This window comes from Acartia tonsa, chromosome 10, assembly GCF_053477335.1.
Source record: "Acartia tonsa isolate MP-2025a chromosome 10, ASM5347733v1, whole genome shotgun sequence".
In the NCBI taxonomy this organism is placed as follows: Eukaryota; Metazoa; Arthropoda; class Copepoda; order Calanoida; family Acartiidae; genus Acartia; species Acartia tonsa.
Genome location: NC_137269.1, coordinates 47,644,617 through 47,657,533, shown reverse-complemented (window position 1 = coordinate 47,657,533; position 12,917 = coordinate 47,644,617). Strand labels below are relative to the sequence as shown.

General features: G+C 31.8%; 1 protein-coding gene across 1 annotated transcript in view; it reads right to left on the bottom strand.

Annotated features, from left to right (window-relative positions):
* The window catches only part of qsm (Zona pelucida superfamily protein qsm), a 45,263-nt gene that overhangs the window by 2,440 nt on the left and 29,906 nt on the right, over positions 1–12,917 (bottom strand). The window contains exons 7-11 of the mRNA XM_080174808.1: positions 11,625–11,710; positions 10,952–11,038; positions 8,599–8,656; positions 7,506–7,585; positions 5,893–5,960 (exon numbers count right to left, since the gene is read on the bottom strand). Of these exons, the coding sequence (XP_080030934.1) occupies positions 5,893–5,960; positions 7,506–7,585; positions 8,599–8,656; positions 10,952–11,038; positions 11,625–11,710 (379 nt within the window). The remainder of the gene's footprint in view (positions 1–5,892; positions 5,961–7,505; positions 7,586–8,598; positions 8,657–10,951; positions 11,039–11,624; positions 11,711–12,917) is intronic.

Genomic DNA, 12,917 nt, shown 5'->3' with positions numbered 1-12,917 from the left:
ACCGGATACCGGATATCCGGCTGATTTCAAATGCCGGATATCCGGTAACCGGCCGGATATCCGGCCCACGCCGGATATCCGGCAAATATCCGGTTATCCGGCCAAATTATCGGATATCCGGCCGGATAACCGGCCAAATTACCAGATATTAAAGTAGTAAAAAAAAATTTCTTCAGAAATCCTATATAAATTTACATAAAGTTAAACTTATTCAGAAAAAATGTTCTTCTAGCTTCAATAATAAGAAAATTATAGCCATTTAAGATTTTAAAAAGCAGAGATTTTTGGTGTAAAGTATAAAAAATTATAGAGCCGGATATCCGGCCGGATAGTTTCAATATCCGGTATCCGGCCGGATATTGAAAATGGCCGGATATCCGGCCGGATATCCGGCCCAACCCTAGCTTGAAGTCATTTCATTTTAATCTTTAGATGGCAATGGAACAGCAATCAAATTTAACTTGGTTAACTTTAGCTTGGACAAATCTTTGTTTAATTGTTTCTTTGCAGCTTTTTAAATCTGTTTCTTGTTTACTTCAGACTTCTTTGTCGGCTTGATTTTTCTTAAATTTAAATTTGTTTTTGATTTTTTAGAAATTTTTTTTTGGTGCCACCGTCTTGGTCTTCATTTTTGCTGATCTTGGTTTGAAAATAAGGTTCTTAGCTGTATAACTTTTGTTGGATTTTTTTCAGGAACACCTTTCTCTAGAGTGGGCACGGCTGCTATAACTTCAACCATGGGGAGTTCATCAAAATTGTTCATGTTTTTCATTTTAGAATTTAGATAAGCGTTAGATTTGACAAATAAGATTGAACTGAATCGTAGATTTCCTATAAACTAACTGGCGGATTTTTGAAAATAATCTAGAAGATTTTTTTTTGTAAATATAAAACTATAAATTCACGAAACCTATTTAACAAGTAATTTAAAGAGAGGGGTGATTGTTGTAGAGATCTCGTTCATGGTTTAAAGTAAAATTTGACACATCACATAACATTGAATCTATATATTGAAATAGATGTTAATTTAAAAACATTTAATGATTCAAATATGGGATTAATTACGGCTTTTTAAAGAAAAGAATTGGATATAGAATATAGATATCTAATTTAATTGGGACATAAAATGTTTCATTTTATTATGCGAAGCTAAATCTGAATTTAACCTTATTACTTTGTTAATTAACTTTTATTATGAGTAGGTATTACATATTGTACTCCTAATTTATAATTTTAATCTTATACATTTTTATATTCGTAGAAAATGGATATCTATAATACAAAGTAGTACGATGTCTAACTGTCTGTCTGAAGCTTAAGATCTCAGTAACCACTGAACCGATTTGGCTCTACTTTTCAGGGAATATACCTACTGGTCCTGTGATGGTTTTAAGCTATTTTTTTGGAGGGTGGGACACCTCCACCTCCCCCCCAAAATTAAAAATCCCCCCCCCAAAAAAATTTCTTTTTAAAACTAAAACTAAAAAGGGGATCAACTTCCCCCCCCCCTCCAAAAAAAAATTCTATTTTTATTTTTAAATCTAAATAACACAAAAATAGGTTGATCAAACCTCTTGGGGCGAAGCCGCTAGTATCATATAATGCGATGCTAGACATTATATTTCAGTATTGCTGAGAACCGGTTCTAATCCATCGGATATTGATCGGTTATTGAGCATTACAGACAGACGAACATTTGTGTCTTGTTTAGTAGTTTTGCTCTTACTAGCAAAATTATAGATTTTATTTTCAAAATAATTGTTGACTTCATAAAAATTCAAAGTCTATTAAATACAAATACTATTTATAAACTTTAAGTAGGTAGAATGACGAAATTAAAAAGTAATAAAATGTAATATATAAAAGCATGAAGATTGTTTGTAGGAATCCAACATAAAAATCCTCCACCCTTTCATAACCCCCCCTTACTGCTGGGGTGCCCTGACCCCAAGGACCCCATACCTACGGTGGTCTATACCTACGTGAGTACCCAGTACTAATATAACCTAACCTCACCTGACCTAAAGTAATAAACAAACAAACAGAAAACTACCCCCACCCCTCTATTTTTGTCAATTTATGAATACATCAATCTCACCCCATGTCTTAATTGTATAGTACGTGAAGTAAAACTCTATGATTTTTCACCTTACATAATATACCAACCACCCCCCCCCCCCTCTCTTTTTCATTTTCATTTCAAAAAAAACATTCTTTCTTCCAAATATGAACAATTATATTGTGATTGTAAAACCATACAAATGTTTTGATTTAAACCTTCTGAATAAGCTTATATAATACTAGCCTACAGCTCACGTTGTTCACTGATCTGTAATGTTCTTGGGAATATTAAATATCTGCACTGGAAAGGTAGACGGCTGATGCAAATATTAAAATATAAAATCCGATCAGTTAGAAATCTGTAGAGGGTCCGATCTTTCAGGGTTAAGACAGACGGCTTATTTTATGTTTGCTGGCCATTGCATATATACTCTAAGAATAATATTGTCTGTCGGTCTATCGATTATGCTCTTAAATAATTTTCTCAGCTTTTATCGAAGATATTTTTTTGTGGAAAGATTCAAATACCACTAAGCATCATTACTTACTTACTGTGTCTGTCTTTTGTGCACCCTTTTTGCTTTCGTTTGCTTTGCCTTTTATTTTTTTAATTCAAGAGCTTCTATAGTTACGGATTTTGTCATCCTTATTTATCTGTTAAATGTAAGTACCGAAGTCAATTAATTTTAATTTAAAAAGTTTTATTCCTCACTTAGTCCGTTATTCTGTCTATAGTGCTCTGAATTAAATAAAATTACTGTAGGGGAAATGTTTATCTTCCCTTCTGCTATTTAATATAGAAGATTTTTTTTTGAAACCAATGCTCTTCTGTCCGCCTATCCGTCGATCAATCAGTACTGCACATAAACACAATTTTATTTTCTGATATCAAAGACTGCTAATATTTTGTGTAAAGATTTGTATGACCACTGCACTGATCATCATTCATCTGTCTGTCGGTTATGCCGCTTTTTCTTCTTAATGCTTATGTGTTTTTACTTTTACAATTTAGAACTTTGCTAATTATGGATATTATCATCCTTGTTGATGATTTTTAAACTCAGGTATCTTAGGAGATAATGTTCTATATTGATTTTACATCCCCCATGATGATAAACAAAGGTAAGCCTTCTGTTGATTGAAAAGTTTGGACACTTCTTGTTTAGAACTGACAAAACAATGATCAAGTTTTTTAGTCAACGTGGTTACTAAACTTTGGTTAACAGTGCAATTTACAGTCAAATGTTCTCTCCTTATAATTCACATGGTCTATTAGTCTCTTGGATACATCATGTTTCAATAGCTAAAATATTTGTTTTCTCAGCTGCTATCAAAATTAGATGGCTTAAATTTTTAATCAAGATTAACATTTTCCGCTGTTATTTAGTAACGAATCTTATTTATAATTCAAAATGTCCGTCCGTTCGTCTGTTGGCTAGAATTAGGGGAAAATGTGACTTTCTCATTTGCTATTCAAAGGCTGAAATTTTTTTTGTAAATACTACTAAATATTTCCAACATAGCTTGCCAGTATGGACCTCATTTATTGTTTAGTTTGTTCATCCAGTAAGAGGGAAGGAAGTGGGGTAAAGGGGTTGCATAATGTTAATGATCCATTTCTTGTTAAAAGCAAAACTTTTCTATAGTGGGGGTTGGTCTGTCCATCCGTATGTCCCTAACAGATATTTCTGATTGTTAATCTAGGCATATTAGAATTGTCCTATTGAATTCAAACTTGACAATAAAATTTTTGAAACTGTTATGATCTGCATTGAAGTAAAAGAAAAAAAATCTTTTTACCATTGCTTTACATAGTTGCCTTATCACCATGACGTTGGTATGTCCAAATAAAATATCTTGTATTTAAGCTATTAAATGACATATTTACTCAAATTTTTGCTGAAATCTAAATATTTTCTCTTTTAAGTGCAGTTACTCTATATTTCTTAATGTTCTTTAGTTGAATTGATTGAGTTTCTCTTTTACAGATTTTGTCTCTTTTTAAATACTCTCGCTCTTTGTCTTACAAATTGTATTCTCTTATTCTTCAATTAAATGTTCCTTTTTATTATCTCTTTCAAATTCAGCTTGTAATAAAATAAGAATAGTTATTTCGCGAATCGTATTATAAACGGCTTTCCGCGGATATAGAATGTACAATTATAAAATTAAAACTAGTTTTTTTAGCCCCGAGGTGCCGGAGGCACCGGCTAAAAAAACTGGTTTTAATCTTATGATTGTACATTTCTATATTCGTAGAAAACTGGATATAATACGATGCTAGACATAGTTTTTTCGTATGGATGAGAACCGGTTCCTATCCACCGGATTCGAATGAATACGAGAAAATGAATGCCAATGATTCTCAAAGCTGTCTCATACCAACTGTTAATTTTTGTTTTCGTATAATTTTTTAGAGCTAGTTTCTACAAAAATTCAATATGTACTCCATCTCCCCTTTTTCTTTCTCTCTCTCTCTTAAAAAAATATTGAAGTTACACATAAAGATTATGACTTTAACGTCTTATTTTAGAATATCTGTTTAACTGATTTATCCAGTAATTTTTTGTTTTATATTTAAACCCAATGTAATAATACACGATTTAACATTTTGCTTAATCTTTAAGAAAAAATATTTTTTAAAGAATATAATTCTAACATATTTCATTTCAAATTATCGTCCTGAAAGGGTTAAAATGTTTAGTTTAATGTCAAACCACATTACAGGAGTGTCACATGAATCAATTTATATTAAAACTAAGTTTTCTTAGATTTACTATATTATAAATTTAAGTTTTCTGTTTTATGAATAGAAATCAAATACTTCAATGTTATTCAAATAGCAACATAAATTAAAAAACTGAATTTATGATGCTAAAAGTAGAATAATGGGTCTTATCGTTCTGGTCAATGAGAGTTTATTAGGGATTATTTGAGCACTATGAGTTTTAAACACTCTATTCTTGGAGAATTAAAGCTCATTTATAGACGTTTATTTCCTATATAGATCTGTCATGGATCTTGATGCAATACAGCAGGCCGTTTTGTACATGTTAAAAATTAGAAGATTTCATTAAATAAAAGTAATTGCAAATATGGGTATTAAATGAGATGGATTCTTTAAAAACTTTTTGGCTCACTGCCTCACTAAAATTAGTAAGGTTCGCTAAAAAATTTTGTGAATAATCATCCAAAATCGCATTAAAAATCTACAAAAATTAAATAAAATCTTATGTTAATAACCCTTTTATGATTTTATTTAATTTTAGTAGATTGTTTATGCGATTTTGGAAGATTTTTCACAACAATTTTTTAATTTAAGTGAGGCAGTGAGTAAAAATTTTTTTGTTTAAAATCAAGATTTTTTCTTAATTTGGATACGCTTATGAAATTTTACAAAAACCATTCAAATTGATTTTAATATTTTTAAAAAAAAACATAGTAAGTTTATTTAAATAGGTCGGAGAGGAGCATTGATCTGTAAATTATAATGGTAACCAAAGTTTTATGAACATGTTATCTAGTCCGTTGACTTAAAAGATTTGGGTACTTTTATTAAATTATGTTACAGACTAGCTGGTTTAAACCAATAATTTTAATTGTTACCTGTTATAAGACTGGCGTAGGACATTGCTTTCAAGTCTAGTTTTAAAAAGAAAAGTTTTGGTGTATTTTTTTCTAGGGGCAATTTCTCTTGGGAGGGTGGTGGAACTATGAGAAGATACCCTGTAAAGGAGAACCATATTGGTTAAGTGGTTAGCGAGAGCTTTCGGTACAAACAAACAGACAGACATACTGTTACTTTCTAATATAGATAAAATGTATACTTACCCCTTTGCATGAATCAAGACAAACGTTGACGGTTCCTTTGAACAAGACGTAGTTACTGTCGGGAAACTATTTTAAAATTATTGCATTTTTTGGATATAGTCTAAATTCGAAGGAAGGTCTTTTTCTGGTAACTGTGAAGTTTGGCGGACAAACAGCTGGCCGCGCAGCCAAAATTTGAACGTCTGAGAAACGACATGTTAAAATCTAAGTATTATCTGGAATAACCAAGAGACATTAATTTAATAATGTGACTAAACGCGATAAAATAAAAATTACGCACGCTACGCGCCCTCTTTGATTAACGTTTCAATGTTTCAAATGATTTTTATATAAGTAGTGAAATTATATATTATAATACTAGCGGCTACGCCCCTAGAGGCCTCTAGGGGCACTTGAGGAGGAGAGAGTCGAATTTAATAATTCAATTTCTTATTTTAGATTTTAAAAGAAAAAGTAAAAAAAAAATTTTGGGGGGGGCGAAAAAAAAAATTAAATTTTTTTTTTGGAGGGGGTGCCCCCCCCCCTTATTTTTAATTTTAGTTAAAAAATTAAAAAAAAATAAAAAAATTTAAGGGGGGGATTTTTCATTTTTTGGGGGGGTTGGGGGTGTCCCACCCCCCAAGAAAATAGTTATAAACCTTCCCGGGACCTATGAGAAGCTACCCTGTTAAGGAAAACCCGATCGGTTCAGCGGTTAGCGAGATCCTTCGGTACAAACACACAGACACACAAACATCCTGTTACTTTATTATAAGGATAGATATAAGAAATAAACAAGGGGGAAATATTTTTGATTATTAATTAGATTACACCCGTGTGATTTACAGAAAAGACATTTTTTGGTTTTCTACAATTTCCATGGAATATTAATTTGGCTATTTTTAATCCCCCTTTAAATTCTTTAAAAAAAAATAATGTTTATTTTATTACATCACCTGAAATTTAAAGCAAAATATATCATTTACAATTTATATAATTATTTGGATGATGCACCATATTTTCGCATACTCTAATAAAATGATCCTTCAAGCTGGCTAATATACCCCCCATCCACCCCTTTTACCCCATCCCCTCCCCTGTTACTGGAGAAAAGTACTGACCATAAAAGAGGACGTAATTAGCAACCTAATTTTACGAAAAAGTTTTCCCTGTCATAATTTCCACGTATATTATATCCAGTTCAGTGAAGCGTACATCAGAAATATGATTATTATAGTCATATTTAAATGAAAAAGGGTATTGCTAAAAATCCAATAAAAATAAATAATTTTTTGGGATTATTTTTTCATTGCCAGTTTGCTAAAAGTCATTGGATGTTTATTATAATTGTGTATATATATTTTTGTTTCAGTGAGAGGCATGTTCAATAATGCTTAGTTTAATTTTGTTCAGTTTTAATTTTTGACCCAAAGTACTTTTTCTTACTAGGTACCCCGACCCCCTTTTTTTCCAATTATACTTCTTAAACTATTAAACTATTAATTTTAAGATTTTTAGACGTTTTTAGTCTTGACTATTTAGAGAAAATCTACAACCTTTTTTTCATCTTTTTGTGTTGTAGCCGTATGCGGTCTAGTTCTAAAAGTGATTTTTAAAATCTGCAATAATTTCCTTGAAGGCTCTGAATTTTGCTTTTAGAAAATCTCCATCTACAGAAACAAAATTTTCAAACAGGTAAGGATCTACGGAACATCTGAAATTAAATTGGATTTTAAACATGAATAATTTTTCCAGTATGGCTTCCAAACTGATTAATATCCGCTGGATTAAAACCAATTCTTAGCCATACTGATAAATTATGTATAGCATCGTTTTACAGACAATTTTCCACGAATATTAAATTAAATCATAGAATTTATATCGATTTGTTAGCCCCGAAGTGCCTAAGGCCCGGGCTTTTAATTTTTCATTTCATTATCCCGGAAAGCTGTTTTAATACGCTGAAATAAATAACTATTACAGTATTGTTTCAAAACTATTTCATTTCTACTGGATTAAAACTGGTTCTGAATCATGCTGTAAAGGTTATATCACTCAGTCGAGGCCTCGATCAGCTCCAGCCGCGCGCATCTGCCGACCCTTATTTCTTATTTTTTATTGCTATTAAAGCGGATCATTTCCATAAATTTCTGTCAAACGATCTTATTAAGAGCAGTTAGGCTTAATAAGAGCATTTACTAGACTGCTACACACAATTTTACGTAAAATACGCGAAAAAAATGTATCACTTTTTAGAAGTGATTATAATGAGTGATTTTGAAGAGGATGGGTATAGTACAGTTCAGAGCACTGTACATAATTCTGATCTGGTTGAGTATGCTAATAAACTACATAAAGGTAATTCTGATCTTGTTGAGTATGCTATTAAACTACATAAAGGTAATTAATTACAAATATTAACTCGTGGTCTATATAAAGTTAATTTGTTGGTTTTGATAAGAAAGTACACACAGGCTAATGGATATAATTAAATCAGGGCTTGGCAGCCGCGCCGCAGCTGCGCATAAGCCTCAAATTTAAAACCACTTGTGTGAAGAAAAAAAAGAATTCTGTCTTAGACATACAGCTGAATTTTACAGCTGAAATATGACTATTTCACTAACGCTACGCGGCTGACGCGCGGCTACCGAGCCCTGCATTAAATTCACTATTATTTTAAAACAAAAATTGTCTAATTTTGTATAAATAAACTAAGATAAAGCTTACCCGTTAACAAGGATAGGTTCTGTTTGAGACTGCGTGTCTGTAACATCCATTCCAGATACTAAAACAAATAAAAAATAACAAGGATTTCCAGGAAAATTGACAAAAAAAGGCAAATTCGGGTATTATCTTTTATATGCACAGATACCATACTTATACTTTTCTCTCATTTTAAAGTTTGATTCTGTTGAATCAAATTTTCTTGAAGGGATTTTTATGCATTGATAATACAGAAACATAATATTGGGTAGAAATGCTAGTGTTCATATATAGTTTAGTTAATTACATGTAAAAGGAAAAAATTGCCAAAAAAGTACATACAGCATTAACCTAAACTCTATAAATCACGATTTGCATGTTAAAAATTACACTTGAACAATGCAAGCCTAATGCAATATACATAATTGAGCATTGTAATGCAATAAACAATTCTGCCCTTATATTTTATTTGTTATTTATTACATTTATTTAAACAATAAAACATATGTCAAATTGTTGTAAAAAAAGCAAGGATGATAATGTCCACCAATAGTAACAAAGATTTTAAATTAAGCTTTTTAAGACAAACAAAAATTGATAATAAATTAATCGGTTTCATATTGTAAACACAATCTTAGACAATATTAGTTTTCATGAAAAACTATGAAACCCAAAATTAAGAAGTAAATAAAGCTTCTTATTATCTGAATTAGAGAGTGCGTATCTGGATTATTTATAGTACAGTTTAGTGTACCTATATGAAGTAAGTCCCAAAGGCCATAGAAATGCCGAAAAAGCATTAAAATATTTTAAAATTGGTGGAAGAAGTGAACACCAGATGCCTTTGTTTCAAACAGGCATAAAAAGACCGAAGGGCACAAAGGACATGTAGAGTAGTTACGCAATTATAAGCATTATGGCGTCGCGTTTTGCAATAAAATAAAGTCAAACAACCTAGTAAATGGTTTTCTATATTTTAGTATTGTTTACATATGCTGGGTAGACACTCTTGTGGTCAAATAGTTCACATTACTATTAAGCACGTACAATTGGGCAATATGAAATAGTTGGTTTACACATCTCGGTGATTTCACTTAATGTGCCTGTCGAGTATTTAAATACCCCCTCCCTTGTTTTTTTAAGTAAACTGAAAATAAAGAGAAGGGGGATGTTTTTCCAATCCTAATCCATGCTAGGGATTCTAGCCCTTCGGGGCTACCATGTAACCAATAAAACTTAACCTAAAGTATTAAATAAACAAACTACAACCCCTTTTGTGTCCTCAACAGATACATTAAGGGAAAACGCCTAGTTTTCTTTTAGTGATAGAAGGAAGGGGACAATAGGCTGTTTATTACACTAGTCCATAGACGTCCAAGCTTTTTATTTTTTTGGGGGGAAATTTTTTTTAAGGGGGGGGTAATTCGCTTTGGGGGGGGTAAAATGGCAAATTTTTTTTACCCCCCCAAAATTTTTACCCCAGGGGTAAAATTTGCTTGGGGGGGGGGGGGTAATTACCCCCCCTGAAATCTGTTGGCAGGGGTAAATTTTGTTTATCCCCCCCAAAATTTACCCCCGGGGAAAAATTTTTTTGGGGGGGGTAATTTAAATTTTAATTTAAAATTTTTTTGTTAGAGATTTTTTATTTTTGGGGGGGGGGTAAATTGTAAATAGGGGGGGGGGGGTAAAATGAAAAAAAATTTGGGGTTGCCTACGGCCTACGGCACCCCCGAAATCCTTTAAGGGGGGGGGGTAATCGCCCCATTACCCCCGCCCTCTTGGACGTCTATGCACTAGTCCCCAAGTTTTATGATAATGTTGGGTTAACAACATTGGGTGGGGACTTTTATGAATTTTGATTAGTTGGTTAATGAAGTTGAGTGTCCAAACGTTTCAACCACAAATTGTAATCTACAGAAGGGATAATTTTGTTTTTATTATTGGGGATGTATATAAATCCTTTAGATTCCTGGATATTGTACTGTATAACTTCTACTCTACATGTCATGTAGTAAGGAGCATATGCTTGCTTATTTGACTATGTGGTAGAATAAACCATATAACACTAGAGCACGTAAAATTGAGTAATTATTTAATGAAAAAAGTTCTCCTTTGAATTTATGTTATTGCTAATCTTTCTACAGGTCCGTTTAAAAATGAGTAATGACTTTTGGAAATAGTTAGCATTGACTTTTGTTGTAAAACAGAACAGCGTACATTAGAATGAAATTTCAAATAATTTTTAAGGGGATTGTTCTTTATAGAAAAATATTTACCAATAAAAAAATTCATTAAGTAGCAAAGTTTTTTTTAAAAAGTTAATTTTATTCATTCTACGAGGTACCACGCTAACCACAGATAACCTAACTGAACTTACCCAAGAGGCCATAAACATCCTTGCTGGCGTTATCCAGGTAAACCTCCATGTTCAGAGGGGTTCCAGGTTTTACATTCAACTCATCATCTAAATAGCAAAATTTTAAAAATATATTAAATGTAGAAAAATAAAAATTATATAAATTATATATTATAATAAATTTTTTTAAAATCCTCTAAAACATTTGTAAAAAATCCAGGAATTTATTTATATTGTAAAAAAGTATCTTTTTGATGATTGCAGAAGCATAAAACTCTGAATAAAATAAAATGAAAATTAAAGATAAAATGTTGTTTTACTTTTAAGAAATATAAAAAAAAATACAAATTATTTTATAAAACTAACTGGATGTCTCTCTGTGGCGAAGGATCTCATTGTGGTTTTTCTTTATAGATCCAATGAAAAGTTCAGAAATATTTTGAGTGATGGTACCCCAACCATCAAAGTAAAACAAAAACGCTTGAATCAAAAAATCAATCCAGACTATTATAAAGGTGTTACGCTTTCTATTTCGTACCTAACTGTTACAGGAATCAACCTCCATAGTTTAAAATTATTTGGATAATTCTAACATGCACAAATTAACAAAATAGCTAATTGTGACTTACGGACCAACGTACAGACACTAATTATAGAAAAGCTCCGCCTTTAAAAAAAGATTGTGCAAGCTTACCAATAAGAACACCGTCCTGTCTGACTCCAACATTAAGAAGGGGGGCAGGGGCAAATCCAGTCACTTCACTTGTTATCTCTACATCACTAAAGGAAAATAATTATAAAGGAGGGGGCAGGGGCAAATTTAATCACTCCACTTGTTATCTCTACATTACCAAAGGAAAATATTAAATAAGGAGGGGGCAGGGGAAAATTTAGTTACTTCACTTGTTATCTCTACATCACTACAGATAAATATTAATTAAGGAGGGGGGCAGGAGCAAATCCAGTCATTTCACTTGTTATCTCTACATCACAAAAGGAAAATATTAATTAAGGAGGGGGCAGGGGCAAATCCAGTTACTTCTTTTTTTATCTCTACATCATAAAGAAAAATATTTATTAAGAAGGGGGGCAGGAGCAAATCCAGTTACTTCACTTGTTATCTCTACATCACTAAAGAAAAATATTAATTAAGGAGGGGGCAGGGGCAAATCCAGCACTTCAATTGTTATCTGTACATCACTACAGATAAATATATATTAAGGATGGGGGCAGGGGCAAATCCAGTCATTTCACTTGTTATCTCTACATCACTAAAGGAAAATATTAATTAAGGAGGGGGGCAGGGGCAAATCCAGTCACTTCACTTGTTATCTCTACATCACTGCAAAAAAATATTTTGTTGATTTTACCATGAACCTAGTAATAGTGTCTGACTGATTATGACGTAAGAAAAAAAATTAGCCAATGAGAAGTCATTATTGACCAATGCACAGTGGGCCAGAATTGGCCAAAACGGTTCAAAATTCAATAACTCAAAAACTATTGGTTTTAGAGAAAAAATTGTAAAACATGAAGTGTCTATCTATGCAAAAACTAAAAGTTTGCTTATTCGTGTATACTCAGTTTTGGGGGAATTTTCGCGGATTTTTTTTTCAATTACTACTAAACTTCATTTTACAGTTTCAACATCAAAAGAACAAATTCATATTTTTTAATTTTAAGCAACTTTGCTTTTATGTACAATTAACCTCTGACCACTCCTTCATGTGCTTTTGGTGTATTTTTCGCGGATTTTTTAAAAATTACCACCAAACTTCATTTTACAGTTTCAACACCAAAAGAACAATTTCATATTTTTAAATCTTAAGCAACTTTGCTTTTATGTATAATTAACCTCTGACCACTCCTTCATGTGCTTTTGGTGTATTTTTTTGCGGATTTTTTTTTTAAATTACTACCAAACTTCATTTTACAGTTTCAACACCAAAAGAACAATTTCATATTTTTAAATTTTAAGCAACTTTAC